The sequence below is a fragment of the Uloborus diversus genome, chromosome 6 (genome assembly GCF_026930045.1).
Source record: "Uloborus diversus isolate 005 chromosome 6, Udiv.v.3.1, whole genome shotgun sequence".
Lineage (NCBI taxonomy): Eukaryota > Metazoa > Arthropoda > Arachnida > Araneae > Uloboridae > Uloborus > Uloborus diversus.
In genome coordinates, this window is record NC_072736.1 from 120,938,060 (window position 1) to 120,964,468 (window position 26,409).

The 26,409-nt window shown below is 34.7% G+C and overlaps 1 protein-coding gene across 1 annotated transcript in view; it reads left to right on the top strand.

The window, feature by feature from the left end:
- Positions 1–23,456, top strand: part of LOC129224947 (uncharacterized) — a 35,669-nt gene extending 12,213 nt beyond the window's left edge. The window contains exons 3-6 of the mRNA XM_054859495.1: positions 2,185–2,368; positions 10,522–11,015; positions 16,891–16,991; positions 23,325–23,456. Of these exons, the coding sequence (XP_054715470.1) occupies positions 2,185–2,368; positions 10,522–11,015; positions 16,891–16,991; positions 23,325–23,328 (783 nt within the window). The 3' untranslated portion in view covers positions 23,329–23,456. The remainder of the gene's footprint in view (positions 1–2,184; positions 2,369–10,521; positions 11,016–16,890; positions 16,992–23,324) is intronic.
- The last annotated feature ends 2,953 nt before the right edge of the window (positions 23,457–26,409 follow it).

The window sequence follows — 26,409 nt, forward strand, 5'->3', positions numbered from 1 at the left end:
GGGAGGGGTGATTTTCGCTTAGTCAGGGAACTGTTTTTACACTTATCATTTTTTTAAACCATATCCATTGGATTGTTTTATTTTTTTTTTCTTATGGGGGACGTTTCAGCGGGATTACCCTTTTTTTCTAGATGGGTAGTTAGTTTTTTATACTTAATATCTGAGGATTATTTATATTCTTTGAGTATGTCTGAAGGAACAAACCATACAATTTATAAAGATCTTTCAAGTACGAGAGAAAAAATAGTTGATAAAACAACTGATCAGTGGGCACTAAATAAATCAAGCTGTAATAAATATACGCATTCTGCCACCAAGCAGCTTAAAAAATTTTCTACTTATTTTTTTCAAAAAAAAAAAAAAAAAAAACAAATCCTTGATAGTTTATTGAAATTTTTCAACTTTTCAAGTTACAAAGTTTGAACAGAACAACGTCTGTCGGGTCCTCTAGTTTCTTACAAAAATTATAAGGTACTAGCTGCATTGCTCGGTCTAAGGCAAAGAAAAAGGAGTAAAGTTTCCTGTTAGTATGTACAGGGTTCGTACGCTCCTTCAAAACTCCTCCAATACTCCTTCATTTAGGATTTTTTTTTTTGAAGGGCCCTTCAAACTCCTTCATTTTGGTTTGAACTCCTTCAAAACTTCTTCTTTCTTAGTTAAAGACTACATAGTCTTCCTCTATGACAGTAACTTGAAATACTTCGATCGACAACTTAACTTCATCTCAAGGGCAAAGGTATGAGGGCGATTTTAATGTAGTAGCTTCGTATATTTATTTTTTCATAAAGATGATATTTACAAATTTATCATAGAAGTTATAAAACTTGAAGGTGAAAATATTATTAGTTGACTAAAACATTTCATAAATGCAGTAAACTATGCTTAAATGGTGCTTGGCTATTTTTCAAAGTATTATGATTATTGCTTTTCCATCCACCACACTCTCGGCTTCAAAAGTCAGTTTGTCTAATTATTATTTAAATATTTAAAAATACATAAGCAGATGTACTATAAGTGATTGTGTTAAAAACAATTGTTTAGCAAATCGCAGTTATGATATGTAAAATGAGTCATCCACAAGTAATGTCATGCCTTGAGGGGGCATGGGGCATCATACAGTTTTTATAACAATATGTCTATAAAAATATGACATGTGACAAGAGGAGTAGTAAGATGAAGTGTTGCACTTTGTGACAAAGGGGAAGGGATCAAACATGATGAAAAAAAAGTGCGACATCATTTTAGGACAGCCCGTTAGTATTCCTTCAAAATCTCGTATTACTCCTTCAAAACTCCTTCATTTTATTTTTGAAATTGAGTACGAACCCTGATGTAGAAAAGAACCATTTTCTGACTAAAAATTTAAATTAAGACCTCTCTGGGATTTTTTCAAATCCCAAAACTTTAGTCATCTTTTAACTAGCATCATGCGTGAGTTTCCCATGTTGACCTGGCCGTTAGAATGATGATTGTTAGTCAGAAGAATTCGCATGTATTAATGAATTATATTCTGGAAATTTTAGAAAAATGTTTTAAGTACTCAGATTAAAAGTGATTTCAAAACTAATGTACATATCAACTTAACATAATTTTGCCAAGTTCTTGTGTTCCACAAAAGCTATTGAAACTGGCAGACTGTGCACTAAATCCATTATTCTTTTTAAAAATATACAATCATTTTTCCACAAATAACTATGATTACAAAACAGATATTTCATTAAGAAGGGTAGCTCTTTTAATTGAAAAAAATTCTTTATGCTTTATTATCTTCATAAAAATATGTCTGCTTTGAGTCAGAAATCTAAATTAATTTAATATTAATTCCATGACCAGAAACCAGACAATACTTTAAAAATGAAGATAAGCCTCATGCTTGAATATGACATCAACTTAAAATGAAGAATTAAGGGATGTTCTAGTTGTAAAATCAAATTGTGAATGTGTTTGGGTAAAAATCATTAATAGGGGTTTATAAAACTTCATATTCAGCATAATGAAATAGGTTTTTTGCACTGTATTCGGCCAAGGCCGAATATTTGTTATAACACTAATCCATATCTGTCGACTGATCTCAACACGAATGATCCATTTGTGGATCTACATTATTAATAATGCAGCACATCACTAGTGTTAATATTATACCCTTCAATCACTTCTATATGCAACAAATGTTTATATTTTTAGGATTGGGATAAGTTGAAAGGTCACTATCATCCTGAAATAAAAGGTTATTACATGCAAGCAAAGCAGAGATTTCGTGCTGCACTGTATAAATTAAATACAGTTATAAAGTTACCTTGTGAAGACAAGCATGTAAAAAAGTATCAACTAATTTTGGATCCATGCAAAAGAAAAAGCGACATTTTAGGTAAAGTAGTTTTATGTTTTGTTTATAATACTTTTTACATTTAAATACAGTCAACTCGAAGACCTATGGGTCTGGGCTAAACCTTCGGGTTATGGGAAAGGGGAAGCAGACCAAGATAATATAGATGAACTCGCAGTAGGCCGTTCGTAGAAAATTTCTAAAGTTTTGATATTTTTAAAAACAAATTTCTATAATACAGTGAAGCAATACGTTTTTGAAGGGATTGTATAAAAAAAGCGTACAAATGAAAAAACGTATAATAGGTATATGTTAATGTGTATTAAACTCTGCAGGGACCAATTTTAAAAAGGTATAATTGATAGAAACGTATAAACGGTACTTCAATATATATATATATATATATATATATATATATATATATATATATATATATATATATATATATATATATATATATATATATATAAATATATATTGTAACGGATTCGGTGCGACTTCCACTTTCTTGAAATGAAGACACAGTTCTTGATAAAAACACAGGAAATTTATTTACACTATGTACAGGAGAAACCGTTAACAACTGCTAAATTATTCATCAGCAATTATCACACAACACCGTAAACTCAACGTTTACACACGTATTTACTTCCAAATACGAAAACAACACAGCGAAATGCCTCGCTATAAACAGAGCAAAATGCTATCAGTTCGAAATATCAATCGAAACTCACTGTTTATCCATCGCTAACGGCTTAAATACACCGAAAAGAATTTTCTCAAATATTCCACACGCTTCTCGAAATGCGTTGACCGTTATCAACGAAAAGAAAGAAAATAGGGGTCGTATACTTTAGCCGAATGAAAAAAAAGGGGTTGTATATTCATTACGGGAAACTATTTACAGGTTACGTTCCTACAATAATTACTATTTACAGAATTTGTAACATTGCCCCCTCCCTAAGGACTGCACGTCCCGGGCAGTACAATCCCCAGAAAGGGTGCCAAACTTCTATCACAAGTTTACAAATATACACATTAATTAATAACTAACAGATACAGAAAACACAATAATAACAAGAAATATTACTAAACATTAAAAGCAAAAATTATCTACAACTTTTATGTTATCAACCATGGTTGTTTACGTAATACTCATGAACTATGGCCATAGTATGGGGCTAACCGATCATAATGTACAACCCTAGGTTTTGCATTAGGTGATTTTTGGATCCTCACTACGACGTCATTCAGTCGGTTAACGACTTTGTAGGGTCCATCCCAATGCGACTGCAATTTGGGTGAAAGACCTTTCCGTCAGATGGGATTCCATAACCAAACCTTGTCGCCCTCGCTGAATTCATGTCCAGTAGACCTTGTGTCGTATCGGGTCTTCATCTTCTCCGCCACGATGTTGATTCGCTCTCGTGCGAAGTTATGAACGTCTTCCAACCGGGCCTGGAGATCCTGGATGTACTCCTCAGGCGATGAAGGCGCATCCGGAGGACGACCGAAGACGAGATCACAAGGTAGCCGAAGCTCTCGTCCGAAGAGCATCTGAGATGGGGCATATCCGGTAGTCTCGTGGACAGCACTGCGGTAGGCCAGCAGGAACAAAGGTAGCTTCTTGTCCCAATCCTGTTGATTTCTGGAGACCATAAGTGAGAGATTATTTAGGATTGTGCGGTTAAATCTCTCCACCATGCCATCAGATTGTGGGTGTAGTGGTGTTGTCCTAGTTTTCTCAATTCCGAAAATTTGACATAGGCCCTTAAACACAGCAGAGATGAAATTCCTCCCTTGATCGGAATGAATCTGCAAAGGTGTTCCATATCTCGAGATCCAATGTTGGACTAGAGTCTCTGCTACGGTGGTAGCTTCTTGATCTGGAATGGGATACGCTTCGGGCCATTTGGTGAAATAGTCGATGGAAACAAGAATGTATTTGTTCCCATCAGCAGTTCTTGGTAGAGGACCCAGGATGTCGATCCCAATTCGTTCGAAAGGAGCTCCAACGTTGTACAGATGTAGCTTCCCTCTGCTTCTTTTCTTCGGTCCTTTACGAGCAGCACAGGCGTCACAAGAATGGCACCACTTCTCCACGTCATCCTTCGCCTTGCTCCAGAAGAAGCGCTCCCGAACTTTATTCAGGGTTTTCAAGACACCAAAATGTCCTCCAGTCGCACTACTATGTATTTCTTTCAAAACATCTGAAATCCTTGATCGGGGAAGTAGTAACTGCCACCTAGATGTTTTACCGTCGTCAGATTCCCATTTTCGGTGTAGCACGCCGTTCCGTAAATGGAGCGAGTTCCATAAAGCCCAGTATCTTTTTGTTGCAGGACTGAAGATGGAAACGTCCTGCCAGCTAGGTCGCCGACTGTCACTCTCCATGAACTCCAAAATTGGTTTTATGTCAGGGTCTTCAAGTTGATCTTTTCGAACTTGGTCGTCACTCCATGGATCAGGTTCTGATGATGTTGGGGTCACTGTCACCTGATAGGCAGTTGGGCTAGTCGTTCCATACTGTTTCTCGATTCGGGAACAATAATTACAGTCCTCAGGACAAGGTCTCCTTGATAAAGCGTCTGCATTACCGTGAGACAGCCCTTTTCGGTGCTTGATCTCCATGTCATATTCCTGGAGCCGCTGTATCCACCTGGCTATCTGGCCTTCTGGATTCTTGAAGTTCAAAAGCCAAGTTAACGAGGCATGATCTGTCCGAAGCAGAAATTTTCGGCCGTAGAGGTAATGATGGAAGTGTTCTACAGTTTTCACTATGGCCAGTAACTCCTTTCTGGTGACGCAGTAATTTCGCTCCGACTTTGATAAGCATTTGCTCCAGTAAGCGATGACATGTTCATTTCCGTCAATTTCTTGGGATAAAACAGCTCCGATGCCCTCGTTGCTCGCATCAGTGTCCAGGATGAAGGATTTTTCAGGCTGAGGATAGGGGAGGATAGGCGTTGATGTTAAAGCCTCCTTCAGTCGTAGAAATGCATCTTCGCATTCCTTGGACCATTCAAACTTTTGCTTGCTTTCCGTCAGCTTATGCAAAGGTCGTGCAATGTTGGAAAAACCCTTTACAAACTTCCTGTAGTACGTGCAGAGCCCCAGGAAACTTCGCAGCTGATGGATGTTTTCGGGACGACTCCAACTCTTGACCGCAGATACCTTCTCTGGATCGGTTTGTACACCTTCAGAAGAGATGATGTGACCAAGGTAGTTCACTTCCCGGCGGAACAAATTACATTTGGACGGGCTTAACTTCAGATTGGCTTCCTTAAGCTTTTGCAGCACCTTCCTAAGATTTGCCAGATGTTCTTCGAAACTGCGTCCCACGATGATGATATCGTCTAAATAAACCAGACAGGATTCGTAGGAAAGTCCTCTTAACACTGTCTCCATAAGACGCTCGAACGTAGCTGGTGCATTGCAGAGGCCGAAGGGCATCACTTTAAACTGCCATAAGCCTTGTCCAGTTGTAAACGCTGTCTTCTCTCGGTCATCAGGGTGTATTTCAACCTGCCAGTAGCCGCTCTTCAAGTCCAGGGTCGAAAACCACTTGTGTCCGGAAAGAGTGTCCAAGGTGTCGTCTATCCGTGGAAGAGGGTAACTGTCTTTCTTGGTGATTTCATTCAGTCGTCGGTAATCGACACAAAATCTGGTGGAGCCATCTTTCTTTCGGACCAAGACGATGGGAGAGGCCCAAGGACTGGATGAAGGTTCGATTACATCATTCTCCTTCATCTCTTTCAGGAGGGTCTCAACCTCTTCCTTCTTGGCGAACGGTAGTCGTCTTGGATGCTGTTTAATAGGGGGGTGTTCTCCAGTGTAGATCCTATGCTGCGTTAAATTCGTACGGCCAACATCCTCCGATGTAGATGAAAACAGATGCTTGAAGTCATCCACCAATTGTTCCGCAGCAGTTCTTTGGTCTTTCGTTAATGGTGCACTCCCAATTAACTTCGATGTCAAGGACTCAGAAGACACAGTCTCGGGGGGAATTGATTCTTCTAATGATGCAGTTTACTGGAGTACAAGTTGCTAACACTTCACCTTTCCGGATATTCCTTGGCCTTTCACTCACGTTGGCGACTCTCACAGGAATTACATCCTTAGAAAGGTCAACAAGCGTAGATGCTACCAGCACTCCTTTTGGGTTATTGCTTAAGTTGGGGTATTCAATGAGTCCAAATCTAAAACTATTGCTTTCTTCAATGGAGCCGGGTATTAATGATTCTGACCTTGAGGGAATTGATAAATCTGTTTGGGCAATTATTTGATGAGCGGATTTTACATCACTTTCTGCGGGGAAAACGGCTATGTCTTCTCTCATCGAGTGCAGCTCATTAGTCTTGAAGTCGAGAGTGAAGTCATATTTCTTCAAAAAGTCCAATCCGAGAATGAAAGGGTCCGTGATATTAGCGACGAATGCCATATGATGGTAGGTGGCATTCCCAAACACTATTTCCAAGTCCACTTTACCGTCAATCTCAATTTTGTCACCTGTCACAGTCTGGAGACTTACGCGTGGCGATGTCCACAGCAGTTTCAATCCAAATTCACGAGCCACATCTGTCCTAATGATTGTCACATTGGCTCCAGTGTCAACAATCAGTCTGCAGGGGTTCCCATTTACATGTGCGTAAATGAAAAGTCCATCACTGCCACTACTAGAAGAGGAAATCTGCAGAGCTTTAGTGGTGGTGATTTCCTTCCCTCGCGTAGCTTGGCGAGCCGGACAACTCCTTCGCAGGTGTCCTTCACTACCGCATTTCCAGCACTTCTGCTCTTGTTTCTTTTGGGCTGTTATGCTGCTCAGATGTCTTGTCAAGTCACCGAGTTGTCTCTCAAGTTCAGCGAGGTGGGACGACCTGGAATCAGACTCATCGGCTTCCTGAGTCCGGATTAGATGGCGATCCACACGGGTTGCTTCTTGGGCGGCCTCGTATCTCATCGCATACATCAAAGCGGATTCGTTTACATTCGCCATCCGGAGGGCTTTCTGGATCTCAGGATTCCGAACTCCGTCGATGAAGTAGTTGAGTGCCAGGTTGTCCCGAACATCCGCAGGACAGTCGCAAAAAGCAAGATGAGACAGTCTCTCGACGTCCGCCGCTAGCTCTTGCAGGGTTTCCCCGGTTTTCTGGAAACGGGACTTCAACTGGAGTCGGCTGAACTCTTTCTGGCATTTCTCACCAAAGCGAAGCTCCAACGCAGATGTGAGGGCGGCGGAATCCAGGCGCTGGCTGTCCGGAAGGGTCTGAAGAATGTCCGCTGCGTCACCTCTCAGGGATGCTGCAAGATGGCAGGCCTTGGTAGCAGAGTCCCATCCGTTCGCTTCCGCCACTATCATGAACTGAGTTTTGTAAACCTGCCACGAAGTTTTCCCATCAAATGTGGCAAGTTTAATGGACGGTCGAGCAACCGATGTGGGAGCGCCAAACTGTACAGAGCTGCTTTCCGCCGCCAATCTCCTTTCCAGGTCTTTAAAGATGTCTTCTTTAAGTTGATGAAATTTTCTATCTTCTTCTTCCAGTTTATTTTCTACAGCATTGCATCGGCCTTCCACGGAACTTAATTTTTCTTCAAATTTCTCTTCGATAGCATCAACTCGATGCTCTATCTCATTAAATTTATTTTCCATCACAGTCTTTACCGAAGTAAGATCGTTTTTAATTTCCTCTTGGTTAGAAACTAGGTCATTTTTTAGCACCGTTAAATCACTTTTCAATTGGTTTTGATTAGCCGCCATATCATTTTTTAATTGTTCTTGATTAGCTGCCATATCATTTTTTAATTGTTCTTGATTAGCTGCCATATCATTTTTTAATTGTTCTTGATTAACTGCCATATCATTTTTTAATTGTTCTTGATTAGCTGTAAAACTTGCAGTCAAGTCACTTTTTAATTGTTCTTGATTGGCTGTAAAACTTGCAGTCAAGTCACTTTTTAATTGTTCTTGATTAGCCGCCATATCACTCTTCACAGAGGTGATTGCGTTAAGAAGTTGTTTTAATTGTTCATCCATTGCGCGAGTAATCACCATAAAAATAAAGTCCTAATTCAAAAAAAGTCTTTATGAAAAAATGTCCAAAGTCACACTTACTCCAAGAAAGTCCAGAAGAAGCCCCACGTTGGGCGCCAATTGTAACGGATTCGGTGCGACTTCCACTTTCTTGAAATGAAGACACAGTTCTTGATAAAAACACAGGAAATTTATTTACACTATGTACAGGAGAAACCGTTAACAACTGCTAAATTATTCATCAGCAATTATCACACAACACCGTAAACTCAACGTTTACACACGTATTTACTTCCAAATACGAAAACAACACAGCGAAATGCCTCGCTATAAACAGAGCAAAATGCTATCAGTTCGAAATATCAATCGAAACTCACTGTTTATCCATCGCTAACGGCTTAAATACACCGAAAAGAATTTTCTCAAATATTCCACACGCTTCTCGAAATGTGCTTCTCGAAATGTGTTGACCGTTATCAACGAAAAGAAAGAAAATAGGGGTCGTATACTTTAGCCGAATGGAAAAAAAAGGGGTTGTATATTCATTACGGGAAACTATTTACAGGTTACGTTCCTACAATAATTACTATTTACAGAATTTGTAACAATATATATAATTTCTTTTTCATGAGCAACTAATGTTTATATCTAATTTTGAAGTACCCTAATTAATAATATTATAAAAGCAGGAAATGCGATTGAAAAAACATTCTGGTTGCATAGTAGTATTCTGCTCACCTTCAACTTAACATATTTTCTGTAGGCCACAATATAAGACTCGGGAGAAAAGCATTTTTTGGCAGAAAATTTTTAAGCATTCATTTGAGTTCACAGACAGTTTTAAATTTTATCTAGGTCTGATGGGAAGTTCTCACAACCTTCTCAAGTGTTTTGAACCCCATGAAAACTTTGGGATAAAAAAATACTTTTATGCAACTGGGAAAATAACGTAGGTAACTTCAAGCGCCCAGCTAGATCCCGTACTAATTTAGTTATGCTTCAAACGGAAGTTTAATTATGGGCAATTTCACATGGATCTGATTCATCGATAGTCGAAGTTTGTAGGAGTGACCCATTAGGCAAATACACTGAAAACAATAGAAACAAATCATGAATATTATTTGTTAATAAAGCATAACGAATAAATAAGTGGAGCTTCATCCTTACTGTTGTCCTAGACGTAAATTGAGCAAACACACGCTCCTGTTGAAAGCAGGGTTTAAGCTGAGTTGAAAAATTCTTCAGCAAAAAAGCTAGAATTGAAGAAAAGTCTTTCGCAAAATGCTAAATTTCAGCCTTGATATCTTTGAAGAAATAAATGCACAATAGGTAATATTTCTTTAAAAATTTGAAGTCGGATACTGGGAATTGTTCTTTGTATTGAGGGAGTAAACTTTTTTTTTAAAAAACATCAATAATGCATTTATTGGGGGGATATAATGCCCATTAAGACAAAATATTGTTGAACTTAATAGGAGTTTATACAATGTTAGCAGGGATTTATAAATAAGAAGTAAGTTCAATATTGCCATGCTTGCTTCCTCTCTTGGATTGTGCACCTTTTTCCCCCTTCTTTTTCTTATTATATTGGAGTGAAAATGCCTTGTCCCATTTTTGCAATTCAAATAGTATTTTCACATTTTACGAAAAATGCGATCTTAGCAGAAACCCTGGTTTAAAGATTGGAGTAATCACTTAACTTCAAGCCAAAAACTTACCCAGAAACCATTTCACTCTGGCATGTACCCGAGATTTAATATTGGGCCACCGCTAGATTGAGACATAGGTCTCCTGTCAGTTTTGTCAAGTGTAGGAATAGTTATACAAAAATAAATTTTAATTGCATTTTTTCGTCTGAAGCCCTTCTTGGCTAGGCCTTACTGCTGTAGCACCCCTAACCCTTCCATGTAGGAACCGTGATTGTTCGTCCACCAAATCAACAATGTAATAAATCAATACACTAAACTAATGATCACAAATCCAAGCCTAAATACATATCAATCTTCCATTATCTAGTATAGCTCTAAAAATGTTCATTGAAATTTTTTTTTTAAATATAGTTTCTAAAAATTTTATTGAATCATTTTTAAAGTAATTCTTTTGCATTTTTTATTGCATATTTGTTGCAAAGCTAAAATAAATTTCGATTTTTCCTCCACCCCAGCTAGGAAACAAGTTCGTATGGCCAAAAAAGAAGGCCAAAAATCCATTCCAACACCAGTCATCTGTAAAAACACATCCTATGTCGAGAAGCCAAAAGTTGAAGAGTTCATGGAAGAAATTTATCCTCCAGCATCAGCACCTCCATCTCCAGCAAGCTCCACCAAATCCTCAGACTCCAGTTATTCCGCTGAATATCAAAAGTGCATTCAGGAGTATCACATGGCGAAAGAGCAACAGAAACAAATGCTGGAACAGTTTCATCAGTTCATAAAAAAAGAACCTTCCGATGATGAGGAATGCATCTCGCCACTAAGGGACAGCAATTCATACAATTATCGCAAAACACCTCACGTGCCTATACAGCCTTTACCTGTTTATAATAGCAAATGTTCTTTAAAAGCAGCTATTGACAATAATCAGCGCAGATATGAAAGTCCACATGTGCTCCTAGTCCAAACATACAATGACCTAAGTGACGATGGAGATCAAATGGAGGTAATTTAAATATACTGTTTATATTTGTAGTTTTGCCGACCGTCTTGTCTAGTGGTCAGAAAAATCTGACTGGATGGGAAGGTTCCGGGTTCGAATCCCGGCTTGGGCATGGATGTACACGGTTCGTACGGGTCATGGAAATTTTGGAAAGTCATGGGAAAAAAAATAACAGAATATCAGACCTGGAAAAGTCATGGAAAATTGAAATTTTCATTGAAAGTCATGGAAATTTATTTCAAGTTATGGAAAAATGTCCTGGACAAAGAGAAAGGAACAGTAGCTAAAGGAGCATTAGAAATCTTGAGTGATTTAACAGTATAGCACATAAAAGCTATTAAAAGTGGAAAATTTAACGATCCAAAAATCAAATCTGAATTTTTAAATCTCATTGCATCCTCTTCTGTCGCAGCCGCTTGCCATTTTTTGCGATGTGATTTTACTGCCTGGACATCATTTATATTTTAAATTTTCTGTTATTTTCAACACTTCTTATGTTTCATATTCTGTCGTAGCAAAATTTCACATTCTTAGTTTTGCCATGCCCACTCAAAAAAAAAAGCAATTCAGTTGCATGAGAGTTCGATTCCATCACTCGTAAGGACTTTATTATTAAATTTATCAGAGTTTATCTTAATTTGTTGAATGTTTTAGAAAATAAAGATCTTAAGTCAGGCGATAGAACACAGAAAAAGAGGAATTCTGATGCTCTAAAACAGTAGTGCCCAACATATGGAACGCAAAACTAATCCATGCGACCCACTGCTACATTCAATGTCGAGAATTAAACGTGTTCTGGAATTTCTGAACCTATTAATTTATATACATTTGAAAATATGCAAATTGGTAAACAAAACAAATATATTTTTGAATCAGAAGATTGATTCATTACTGAATGGTTTTTTCAAAAAAGATCTGGTTTAGAAACATAAAGAACTAAATTATGTGGCTTTACTTTAAAGAACCAAAATACTGTCGAGTTACGTGAATGATTAAAGGCCAGGGGTCTGGCCAGAGGATATTTGGGTCCGTTAACGGACCCTTCACAAAAATCCGATCAACCAAAACGGACCTTTCACAAAATCCTGATCAAACAAAACGGACCCTTCACAAAATTCTGATAAACAAGATCGGATCTGTCACAAATTGTTCATTGAAAGAGCAAATCTGAAAGCAAAATATTTCTGTGTATTAAACCGATAATTTTTGGAACCTTTTTTTAAGTCAAATTAGAGGGATCAGCTTATACAAAATCGGCTAATTTTGAAAAAAAAAAAAAATCGGCACTCTTGCGATGTTCCTGCAAGCGATAAATAATTGCTACTGCCAAATAAATATAATGGTTGTTTGTTTTATCACAGCTAATTAGCAGCGGTGTTGTTGTAAACTGTTCTGAAAAGGCATTGGTAAGCACTTTTCTCCGCTCATGATTTAATAAACAATACTAATATATATCTGCGAAATGAACTTAAAACTGCAAAGGGATACTAAGGGTGAGGAAAAAATATGATCGCTTCAGATAGGGTTACCAACTTCAAAACTTTCACCACTTAGCGTCTGGCGTTGAACCTTTATAATGACTTGATTAGAAAATATTCTCATCATTTTGTCGGCTTGTCAATATTTGCGTTTTTACGGTGCGGTGCGAAGCGATGTTTAATTGTTATTTTGGGAGAAAATTATATGGGTTTTGATTTTTCGATGCTAACAAGGATGATTAACTTTAAATAAACTCTTTTAATTACCGTTTTTTTTTCTTTAGATGTCTACATTTTGAAAAATGCAATCTTTTAACATCCGATATGAGAATCATATTTTGTTCTTTTTTCAAGCTAACTTCGCTTTATTAGGATTCAAATAAATGAAAAGTCTCTTTATTTCAGTTAGAACTCTCATTTCAAGTTTTTAAAGCAAAATTCCATTTTCTGTTATGAGTCAAAAATTAAAATGCTGAAGAGATGGTTTATTTTATTTTATTTTTTTGGGGGGGGGGCGGGTCAACTGTGTTCATAGATATTGATGATATGTTATCATAGGATGCTAAAATGCAATTTTAAAATAATTTTATCAAAAATATTTCTTTTACAAGCCGTTTTTATACTTTTGATGCCTTCACTTTAAGAATTGCGATCTCTCTGCATCCGCTATGGGAATCCGATTTTTCGAATTTTTGATGATTATTACGCTTTGTTAAGAGGTAAACAATTGAAATACCTTTTTATTTTTGTTAAAATCACGGAATTTATAAGTTTTAAACCAAATTCTGTGCTTTTTAAGAGTGTCTTGGGTCAAAAAGTTGAATGCTGAACCCTATTCTGAATTTTGTTTTATTTATTTATATTTTTGTTACAATTATTTTAAATACTGTACAGAAATATATCTAGTATAATTTAACATAATTCAGAATGGTAGATAAATATTGATACTTGAAAGAACGATGCCCCCCCCCCCCCCCCCCCCCCCCCCGCCAAATATCAGAAAAAAAATCCAGAATGATTTTCTCGTCATAGAAGAGGAAAACACTCAACTTAAAGTTTAATTGATGCAGTTTGTGCCATCTCTAAATTCTAAAATTTCGTTTTAACCAAAAAAAAAAAAAAAAAAACAAATTTTTTTTTTTTTGCGAAATTCTTTGATTTTTCACTAAATTAATTCATTTTTCACAAAATTATTTGATTTTTCACAAAAAACGGACCCTGTGAAAAATCCTGGACAGACCCCTGAAGGCACTGTTGACACTAAAAGGTAACTTTTGAAGCAAATTTATTGAAAATTAGTGATGTCTCATTCAACCTTTGAACCATTCAATATCATTCTGCCTGTTTAAAAAAAAAAAAAAAAAAAAAAAAAAAAAAAAAAAAAAAAACAGACATTTAAGCATCATCATATTCGCTTCACTGCATTTTTACTGTACTTAAATTTATATGATGAAGACAAATATAATAATAGTTTAGTTTTTTAAGTGTGCACTTATATTTTTTCCATTACGAGTAAGTGCTTCAATGAGGCTGTGGCATTCATATAGACGTTTTGCTAATGCTCATTTGCAAATGTTACCAAGTTTGAGATTAAATAGTGCTATTCTCTTCGTGTAACGAGGTCATGAAAATTTTCATTGAAGTCTTGGAAAAGTCATGGAATTTATTTACCCAAATAGAATATGAACCCTGGATGTACAATTTCTCGCCTGTCCTTGTCCTTTTTCTGTGTGAATGTGCTGTCTGCTGTGAATGGTTGCATACCCTATAAACAGGTTCTTACGGCATATGGTGTGCTGTGAAAGTCTGACTTCACACTAAATTGTGGTACAGTTAGAAAACAGCGTACTCCAAATTTCCAGCTTAGCTGGCACAAAACAATGACATCAACATTTTGTAATTTGCCCTTTAATCCACTTTTGTATTGACAGGATTGCTCTAATGTTTTACCATTGAATCAAATTATCACTTAAGATGTTACTTATGTTTAAAATGTTAAATCTTAAAAAAAAAATGTAAAATCTGTTCTAAATGTAAATCCTATGAGGCGTTAACTACAACATAGAAATTTTTTGCAATGTTGTACTTTAAAGGCTTCAATTCTCTTTTTGAAGGCGCGCCATCACTTGGGGGGGGGGGGGGGGGCATCTAAAGTATCTGCATATTAAGATCAAAGATCAGCAGCATTCTGTGATAGAGAACAGCTATCGGTCAACTGGAACAATCAATAATCCAGGGACCATATATTGCCTATTACCATTGCAAAGACAAAAACATTCTTAATCACAAAACTGAAACAGGGTTTTAAAGAATATGATAGTTATAAAGTTTTTTAAAAAGTATGAAAAAATTAAAACAAATCCTAGTCTGAAAAACATAATCTTTGATCAAAAGTTTACTTAAAATTATTCTAAATCCAAAAAAAAAAAAAAAAAGCCAAGAAGACTAATTTTTTTTAAGTCAGCTAATTTTTTTTAAAAAGCCAAATTTCTCGAACTTGGCTCAAAAAAAAGCCCTTCTGGCAACCCTGCTTCCCTATGCATAGAACTGCTTGCTTGGTTTCAAACTGAAGAAATGCCAGCAACAACCTCTTATTGGATAGGAGTGACATGACACTGTCTTGTCTTGTCAAAGTGTCATTGTCTTGTCTTGTCAAAGTGTGAAAGAAAATTTTAAGAATTTTCCGTCTTAAAAACATCACCAAACTTGCACCCATGATGAGCATACAAATAAGAAATGAAAATTTATTTTTGGAGTGCCCAAGCTCTGCTTTATTTGCTTGGGCGGATTGCACGTCACTGGTAAATTTAATCCTGATGATTTGCAAGGAGCTTTTTCTTCTGAAAATAGTGAACAAAAAGAAAACTTAAAATTTTTTTCTTAAATAATCATCATTCAACAATAAAATTTTATTTAATTAACAATGCTTTCAAAAATATTTCTAACAAAGTAAAAGCACTTGAAAACAGGTTATGAATCATACAACTGTGGAAAACTTTCCATTGTAACCAGGGTTCGCCGATATATATCACAATATATATTCAATATGTATTTTGAAAATATCACGATATTTTCGATATCTATATTTCAACCTGCAAGATTTTCAATCAAAAATATTATATGTATTATTAATATCAATATTATTCCTTTATTATTGAAAATAACTAAAAATAATGCATTTATATGAGATATTAAGGAATCATCAATATAGTGTAATATAATATTCCTTTTCTATTTTATATTCATAAAAATATTAGTAATGTAGCATTATTAACATAGATTAACAATGTCTCGTGTAAAATTAATGGTCGGTTAGAAAAAAGGAATATGGGTTTGGGTGTAATGGCTATTCACTGACATGCATATTTTTTAATTTCTGAAATTTATAATTTTGTAATAGTAGCTAACAAAAGAAAATTGAGTACAACAGCTAATGATCAAATAACTTGAATAGAATTTTAAAATAAAATATTAATCCTTAAATACATATAAACATTACATATTACAGTAATCAATAAAACTATACTAATATAACATATGGTTTTAAATTACTTTATCATGTGTTAAATTTAAATAAAATTTTATGTTTGTGTATATAATACTGTGATGTTTTCTATGATTTTTTACAGGGCTTGTATTTGTAATCAGTTTCATAGAGTATATGAATATAATAGTCTATAACAAATGTAATAGATAATATCAACTTTAGTCATGTTATATTAATTAGCACGCCTTTATTAGCTTCACCTGTATGTATCTTGTAATGGAATCTTGCAACTCAAATTTTGCCCACTTCCTGCGATTGGATTCTTTTGAAATTTGGCATGCTGCCTCAGTCCTGATGACAATGCAATATTATGTAATCAAATTAACTATTAATTGTTAGAACTTCCGATTTTAATCAATATTTTGACATAAATCCAACAATGTGAAGATAAAAAAATATATTAAAAAATGCTCGCAAAAATTATTTAAAAATATCTATAAAAACGTTGATTTTTCTGCATCGGACAAAATTTGTTCCAAGGTAATTAGAACATGAGTTATAATTTCTTTTAATTTCACGCCAAAATTTAGGTAAGCATTCAATTGACAATTCATTGTTGATCAGGCCATTGTTGAACAATACGTCTCGTTAAAAGGAGCTCAAATTTTCAAAGTAATATAAATATGATTTCTGCACACATACATTGATGACTGAGAAGGATTAGCTGGATTAGACAATTACTCGTCAGGCAATTTATTGCTGGAGTGGGCTGTAACACCACAAATAAATGCTCCAAGTGGTGCTACGAACCCACTATATGTATCCCTTAGATTTTCGTCTACTCCTAGGTGTTGAAAGCCTTACAGTATGATTTTTTTAAGTATGTATCCTTCAGTTGGCCTTTCTTTTATAGGAAGAGATTTCTGAAAGAGCTGAAAATTCCTGTACCAGTGCATACAGTTCAGAAGTATTAAATTTGTCTACGAAGATCGAGGAATGTGAAGTACAACCTAGGTAAAACTTGTTTTGAATTGCTGTCATAGTTTAGTTAATGCATTTTTTGTAAGTGAAGTAAGTATGTATTTGTGTGCATATACAGAGCACAATTTTGGAAGCATAAGATTCCAATACTTTGTCGAACAATAAAAATAGAAGTAGAGTAAACCCTTGTTTATCACAGTTAATTTGTTCCAGAAACTACTGCACGCGATAAGTGAATGGAAAATATTAGATTAAGAAATAAAGGATTCCACAAAGTAGAATCCTTTATTTCTTAATCTAATATTTTCCTAGCTAGAACTTAAACTTATTTAGGATCCTTTTTAATCAATAGTTTTATATACAGTCAATTCGCGATAGCTCGAATATTACTATAACTCGAAGTTTTCATCAAGTCCTGATCCCTTTGTCTTTAATTCTATGCAAATTTTGCTCAATATCTTGAAAGTTAACTTCCTACAACTCAAAAGTTTTTTCAAAGATGACTTGAAATTTATTTCGAAGGAACGAAAAGAAAGAAAGAAAAAGTACTCTGAGAGAAAAACTCTTTCATTTTCAATTCCTGCACAATAGGTCTCTAAAGCAAAGAGAACACATGTTGAGCCAATGTGCGATAAAGGAGTTACACGTGCGGAAACGAGTATAGCTTGTTTCCTTTTGTTGTACTGTGCTGTTTACAGTTGTTGCTGGATTACAAATCTGCTTTTAAGCTGTCAAGTCAACTGATTGTTCAAAGGCTAACCTATGTTAAGATGCGTTCCCCTTCATTTTTTAGTCTTATCATTTGTTGATAAGTTCCCGAGTGAGAGAGTGTTCTTTACTATAAAATATGTCTAAGCGAAAGCTAAAAATCTTGGATTTAGAAAGTAAATCTTATGACTTCAAAAGGAATCCAACAATGAAAAAGAAAGATATTGCACTGTGTCAACGATATTAAAAGAGAAACTTGAAAATACAGTCAGTATCAAATGTAAGACCATGTCATTCCTATAAGCAGATGTTTGCTGTGTGAGAAAGCAATGAATTTTGCTATATTACTGAACATAGAAAATTTCCAAGTCAGTGCTGCATGGCTCGAAAAGTTCGAGACCAGACCAGTGATGTGGATCGGGTAAATACCCAGCAGGTAGGTAAATATTTTTTGGGTATTTACCCAAGGCCTGGGTAAATACCCAAAAACTGGGTATTTTACAAAAAAAAATGCAAAAAGTAAATCTGATTTAAAAAAAAAAATCTAAATATGAAATAATTGGTAAAACCAATACATACATATGTATAACACAGTTTATAATAATGTTTATTGAAAGATTTGATGAAATTATGAAAGAAACCTATCGTGAACCAAAGAATCTTTCTTTTCAATGTCATAATTGGAGAAGTATAAGTAATTCAATGATGAACTTCAGGATTTCAAAATCACAATCTAGGTTAGTCATATCCAAAAGGAAAAAAAAAAAAGGAAGCATGAGGGATGTTTGGAAGAATAAACTGAGAAGTTATTATGACTATGCTGTTATTTATTTATTTTATTGCTGTTTGAGTGATAACCTGGCAAATATAGAAACAGTTTTAATGCATTAATAAGCAAAAAAAAAAAAAAAATCAATATTGTTTTCTGTTGCCTTGCTCATTTGCATTTGCTCCTTGGTTCTTCATGATGAAAATTTATTCAAACTATTTTTAATACACGCAAATAGTAATGTAGGGTGGGAAGATTAATATTTTTTGGGTATTTATCCAAAGGCAGGGTAAATTCCCTAGTAACTGGGCATTTTGCAAAAAAAAAAAAATTAGGTGATAGCAAAAGGTGATGATTTTCTTTTTAAAAAACATGAACCATAAAACATCTTCAAACACATTTTACTGAAAAAGGAACAATCAAGTATTTTTATGCTAACATTTATGTTGTACTGCATTTATTTTTAGTATTTAATTATTTTGCTCTTTAAATTAAAGCATATCAGCTGTAATGTCTCTATTTTTTCTCACACTCAATACATATGCTTGAAATACAATATGAAGTGTAAGTCAAAATATCCAAATGAATTAAGCGAACTAAGGACTGATACGTTATCTGCAGAATACACCTAAACACTTGAACTAGGTTTGGAGGAAATTTCTGCATATAGGATATAGGTAAATAAATATTAATAAAAAATTGAGCGGCACTTCGTTACATTTTGATGTCATGCAGGGACGTATTACTGGGTTATAAAAGACTAGGACCTTAAAAAATTGATGTTTGCTTTTTTTTAACCAGTTAAGCTTTTTACTTTTTGTAGAATGGCTTTTTATATCTGAAATTTGGCTATCAACATTGATTAGGCATATCCAACACATTTAATGCGAATATAATATTAGATTGCCAAGTTGTTTCACACAATAATTCTTTGAATATATGATCAAAATGCAATTTTTGGGCAAAAATTTATTGTTTTGTATATGGTTGGTTATATATATACATAGTGGAATACATACAGAAAAGTATTTTAGTTGAATATAAATTTTTGAAATAAATACCAGGGTATATACCCAAGTTGGGTATTTACCCGGGTATATAAACTGGGTATTTACCCCTAAAAATAAATACCCAAGTATTTTACATCACTAGACCAGACACAACTTCGTCTTCAGAACTCTTCATGGAGAAACTGCAAATTTTGCTTATAAGCTTTTAAGTTCTGCGATTTTGTCTGTTATATGTACATATTAAATTAAATATTTGATGGCTTTTAATATTAAAATGTCAAAAACTGAAACTAGCAAGAAGTCGAACTTCCGATAAGTTGAAAGTTTTTCGTTGGTCCCTTCAAATTCGAGTTATCGCGAATTGACTAATTAGAGCCCTGGAAAAATGGAATAACATCTTTGTGTCCCCACACTCATATTATCCACTGACAATTAAACAAAATATAAGAAAATGAGATGTCATAAGTATAATGTTATTTTTGTGCATTAAACTAAACATATAGCTCTTACCCACTAGTACACAACTTGTTTGTTGAGGAAATAAGAGGAAATGAGTAATAATCGGCGGCTGCGATTCAGGGGGCGGGGGGGGGGAGGCCTTCCTATGGAGTTTCCAATAAAAAAAAACAAAACTAGAAGTTATGAAAAAAAGCAGTAAGGTCAAAATTTGCAGAACATATTTATTTCTTTTACTTTGTATATCTGTTTACTAAACATTATTTATCCCAAGCAAGAACTTTTAATGTATTCATTGTTTAAATATTAGTTAATTGTTTTACTTAAACAAACCATACTTTAGTCCGGTCAATTTAGACAATGGAAATAACAAAAATTCCGGGAAAGCTAAATTTTTGCAGAGACCTTGGATTTAGCATTACAAATAAAATGCCAGAAGTCCCCGTCGATCCCATGTGCACTAAAAAAGTTATTCGGGGTCAAAGGTCAAAATTTTAGGATTTTTGGATTTTTCTCAAAAACGGTAAGTTTTATCGAAAAGTACCTCAGACCAAAGTTGTAGATCTCAAAATTCTCTATAAAAACGGTCCTTATGATTTTTATCTCCAAGACCAAACCATTTCCCAGATATTGCGTACTCTCAAAAGACAGCCATTCACTTACAGAATTCCCTCTACTCGCATGGCCTTGAATAACATCTGGCTATTCTAGTCCGTGTGGCCTCGTTCACTACCCAGGGGTGCCCAACCCACTCAGGGCATGGGCGCACCCCTCAATATCACGGAGCCCCCCCCCCCCCTCAAAAGCAAGAGCATCAACGCTCCAAAAACTGAGAAAAATACCCCTCAAAACAATCTCCCTAAAAATTTCAATGGCGCAGTCTGGGCCATGACCCCTTCTAGGTGGGCTGACGTGCATTCTTCTTTTAGAGTTAAACGTGCAATTCGAGTGAATAAACGTATTTATTAAAAGCGTCTACTGTTTGTGCTGATCAATATTTAAGAAAAATGTCACAATTTTGCTTTATTGGCAACAAATTTTTGACTGAAGGTGAAACTTGTGCTGGGCATTCGTAGAATGTCAACTTTAATCGATGCAAGTGTCGGGAGAAGTTATAAGAATGCTGATTATTTAAGAAGTCAAAAGTCCGTTACAATTCGCGTGGATTGCATAAAATCATACACCCGGAAGAGTTCAATCTCTGCAGCAACGTGAGGATTTAATTCCAAGGCCAAATACTTCAAAAGTAAGTCCTCCTCGTACTGTAGCGCGATTAAGTAAATTTGAATGCAGCTTTTGTTTTCAAAAACACTGCTTATTTTGTGACTATGAAGCGGATGAAGAGACTGAGAAGAAGAAAGCGCAGAATTATCGCAGAAATATTCATAAAGCAGCGACTAAATCATACTCAACATTAAAACGTGCAAGGGCAGCTAGCTCTTGGTACACCTCCGAACGATCTTTAGCTAATTTTAAAAGGGATTCTTTGAATGCAAGTGTAGAAAATTTAAGAATTTTTCTGCGATAATTCTGCGTTTTGTTCTTCTCATCCTCTTCATTCGCTTCCTCGCCACAAAATAAGCAGTGTTTTTTACAACAAAAGCTGGATTCATATTCACTTAATACCGCTCTAGTATGAGGTGGACTTACTTTTGAAGTACTGGATATGTTAATTTAGGGTGGATTGAAAAAAATCAAAATCTGATAAACGCTAAGTAATAACCCGGAAAAGTGTCCTTTTGTAGAGATATTTGGTTATGCAAAAGGATTTCGACCGCAAAAAATGTCTTGAGGTTGTCAGGAGTCAAGATAATAATGCGACTCGCCAGCCAAACTATGTTTTATTGAATGAAATGTGGCTACAGTTTGAGAGCTCAAAAAACATTTAAACGGGGGGGGGGGGGGGGTTGTTTAGAGGGGTATTTTTCTCAGTTTTTGGAGAAGGCTTTTGTTTTTGAAAGGGGGGGGGGGCTCCACGATATAGAGGGGTGCGCCCATGCCCTTAGTGGGTTGGGCACCTCCGGGTACGTGAACGATGCCACACGGATTAGAATAGCCAGATGTTATTCAAGGCCATGCGAGTAGAGGGGATTCTATAAGTGACTGGCTGTCTTTTGAGAGTACGCAATATCTGGGAAATGGTTTGGTCTTGGAGATAAAAATCCTAAGGACCATTTTTATAGAGAATTTTGAGATCTACAACTTTGGTCTGAAGTACTTTTTGATAAAACTTACCGTTTTTGAGAAAAATCCAAAAAACCTAAAATTTTGAATTTTAACCCCGAATAACTTTTGTAGCGCACATGGGATCGACGGGGACTTTTGGCACTTTATTTGTAATGCTAAACCCAAGGTCTCTACAAAAATTTAGCTTTCCCGGATTTTTTTTTATTTGATCATTATTTTTATGTCTAAATTGACCGGGCTACTTGTTTGATAAAATTATTGCCAAGTGTTTGTGACACCTCAAAATACTTCGCTGTAAGTCTTAAGTGTTTCTTAGGAGAAAGTTGTGTACAAAATTCAACAAAACCTTAAGCAAAACATAGAAAACATGAGTTAACATTAATTTCCACTTTCTGCTTCAATATTCTCGAAACCAACCCTAACAAAATTTTGCACTTTTTCATTTTTTACTGCCACTAAAAGTCCTATGGCTTTTAGTTGTCTTCCCCCCTCCCCCCCCATTAATGAGCCCCAATCGCTGCCACTGAAAATAGTACCTCCCTCTCCCCCGCCTCTGCTTTCTTTCCATTGATTCAAAGTAATTTTTACTATTTGAAAAACAAGTAGTTAACACCATTTACAAATGCATTTATCCCTTTTGCAATTATACAGGGTGGGGCAGCATAACTTCCTTTTCTCAAAACTTAATAAAGCCCATTGTATGAATCAGAAAATATTCATTTGTTTTTTATAACGTAGGTGCTCATCTAAAGTTTTTTTAAACGTAGTTTTGAAGATCAAATTCTGGAGGTGACGTCCCCCATTACCCATACACTGAGCAAACCAATTTCTGGGATTTGTCATGACTCGCTAGCACAGCAGGCGTTACGTTGGCAATTTCTTCTTGGATGTTGGGTTTCAAATCTTATAGGGTCTAATGTTTATGTGAACCGTTCAAGGACCTGAAAATAAGAACCTGGATTGACCTCTGCCGTACTTATAAGGGAGATATTTGTCTTTTAAGTCATGTTTCCTAAACTTAATGAATCTGAAACTGTAAATAGGGAACTTAGTCTGTGGTTATATCATTTCGTAAAATCTGATTATTTAACTTTTTGTACCTGCTTTGTAAGAGACCTTATGATCATATCATTTAAATTAGGATCTGTAACAAAATTTGTACGGTAGTTAGTTTCGCAATAAATGTATTGCCTTCAATTTATTTAAAAAAATAAGTTCTTTTTTTTCTTCTTCCAGGTGACCTTCATATTGCTGTTTGATTGTTTTTAATGAGAAACATGTTATAATGACTGAAAACACAATCACACTTTTGCCAAATGAAAAAACTAGTTCACTTGAGCAACGAAATCAGGTATATTGAACTGTGAGATTGTAAGTGTTTAACTGTAAAGTGTAACCTATATGCTAGACATGGAAGTTCAGAGTTTTTATAGAAGACATCTATTTTTAAACCAAAATTTCTACTAGTAGTTTAGATATTTTCTAAAGTGTCTCAGGAATTATATTTCTAGAAGCGTTTTGTTTGGAGAAAAGAAAATCTAATTTTATGCATTTTAAAGTTTGTATTGTTGAACTGAGCATCTGTATGTCTCATAAAATTATTCAGTTTTATATTGTTTTGAATAAATTAAATTTTGATAGCTTTCATGTTCACCCGAAAATTGTATTTCTCACCCCTCTTTTGGAAAAGGAAATTTCTTCAAAGTTAGCTCATTGAGGTTTAATTGGATGGCTGGAAATAATTTTTTCATTAAATGATAATGTATTAGAACAAATTTAAATGACAACAAAATTCATCCAACTTTCATTTTAAATCATGCATTTTTTTTAGCGAACTAAATCAATAAACATTAATGTCTGTTGATTACCAATGTGGGATTGTACCGTAATAAATAAATAGATATTGTAAGCATATGGGCGTTAAATTTTTTAAATAAATTGTACAATAAAGGTTAATTGTTTGCTACTGTTGGTTGATTTACTTGCGTAATTGTTAAAGTAAAAAGCCGATATACTCAGATATGTACATTAGTTTTTTACTTGAAAATGAAGAAAATATCTTATAGTGGATGCCGGATAATTGAATCAGTGGTTAATTGAATCAATTGCTTTAATTAATCAAATTAAAAAAACAGAACAGAATCCAGCTTTATTGATTTATCCACTTAATTGAATCGGCCGCTTTATGGAATCAAAACTGTTTAGAACAAACATGATTCATATAAGCGGCAGCCACTGTATATCAAATAGATGAATTTATTAAAAAGAAATAAAAATATTGTAAAAAATATATTGTGGGGAATAAGACTATTTGTTGTGTTGAGATTTTGTCAGAGCAGTTATTTTTTATAAAGTAAATACTTATGCAGTTTGGGCATTAATCTTGAACAGTGATAAAATGTCTGGAATGTGATTTAAAACATAACTACGTATTTCATAAGTTTGAATTGAAATGATTTGCAAGGGTGCAGAATATATCTGAATGCCTAAACTTGGTTCAAAAAAAAATGTTTTCTGAATCATTTTTAAAAAATAAACTTTAAATGTGGAATGAAGAAAAATGCAAGAGTGGGTTTTTTCCCCCTTTTGATTTTTATGTGGCTCAAGTTAAATTTTTAAATAATTGAATGCAAATACAAGTTGGGAAAATCATGGATGCAAATTTCGCATTCTGAAGAAATTTAGGGCTTGGAGAATTTTCTGCACCCCTGATGAATTGTAGCCTTAAGTTGTAATCTGAATTCAATTTCCAACATTGTATAAATAAAAATTTTCTTTTCTCTCTCTCTTACAAACATCTATGCTCAGATTCATCAGTACAGTATACATTAGAAACTGTCTGGAGCTACAAGAGTATAATTTCAAGTTGCATGCTACGGTATTCCCTTGAATGGAGCATGAGATTCTTAACCATAAACCATGTGTTTGTGAAAAACCGTATGTACCTAGATGTTTAAGGTGTGATATGAATTAGTACCAAAGCTGTCACAGGCAAATGATATATGAGTGGATATGTCTCCAGAAAAAGGCTTTTTTACTGCAGTAGGGAATAATTTTCCACATATTAATCAACCAAGATATTGGTTAGCCAAAGACATACCAATAGAAAAAAATTTCTAATGTAGATGATCCACTAGTCTCTCTAGCAAATGAAATTTTAACATTTTTTTTTATCTAAACTGCAGGGTGACTTGAACTTGTCAAACTAGACTAGTCAATTTTATGTTATTTGTAAAATGTGACACAAATGTCTGTATCAAAAGAAATCATCTAAAACTATTTTCAGTCGTACGGTTCTTGAATTATTTTGATCAAGTTCAATCTAATAAGCCTGTCAAAATTTTCATTAACTAATTTAGTTTTAGTTGATGCTTCATGCTTGTTTTTCTGTCCCTTGTTTGTATGTGGCTTCTCAACCCCAAGGAGTTTTGCTAACTTAAATTAAAGTACAAACTTTCACTGAAAGGAGCTGTATAAATTTTCAGTTCTAGTTTTATTTTACTCTATAATCTGAATTAGTTTATTCTGAAAGCTCATTATTGCACTCCCATTGGCTATAGAATATTTCTTTGCCAAATCACTAAGATAAAATTGCCTGTGATAGCAACTTGTTGAAAAATAAGTGAAAAGTTTTGTATGATGAATTTTTTATAAAATTAGTGTTTAGCATTTCTAAATCATGTTTTGTATGTATGTTTCACTTTAATTTTAATGTTTGTATTGTCAGGCTATAGTTTTAGTCTTGTTATTTGTAATAAATCTGGTATACTTCTCTTTTCACCCAGTTTGATTCAATTCACTCAGTGACTAATCTGTTCCAAATCTTCCAAGTGAACGAAAAATACCTTGTTTGCTACCAAGCGAACTAAGGTGCTATTCACATCGAGTGAAGTGAATAAGGCTGGATGAGGCTAGATCAGGTCCCAATTCAGTATGTGGGAAAAATCTAAATCATTCACTGATCAAAAATTATGATTTTTCATGTTTGATAATTTATTTCTCTCTGTAAGCTATAATTGTGAGATTTTTTTATCTGAAATAATGCTGTTGATGTGTTGTTAATAATAAATTAATAAATGGAACCGTTCAATTTTATCTGTGTTATAATTTAGCTCAAAAATGATTTAGTCATTCTGAATAAAACTAAAATATGTTGGTTTTTCTGTCTAAAATTTGAGATTCTAGAATTATCATCATTTGTTAAACAGCTTAAAGTATGTTTCAGTTACTAGACTTTATTAATGTATGTTTATTTGTTAAGCTTTATGTTCAGCGATTATACATAATTTTGTAAACCATATTTTTCACTTGGTTTATTTTA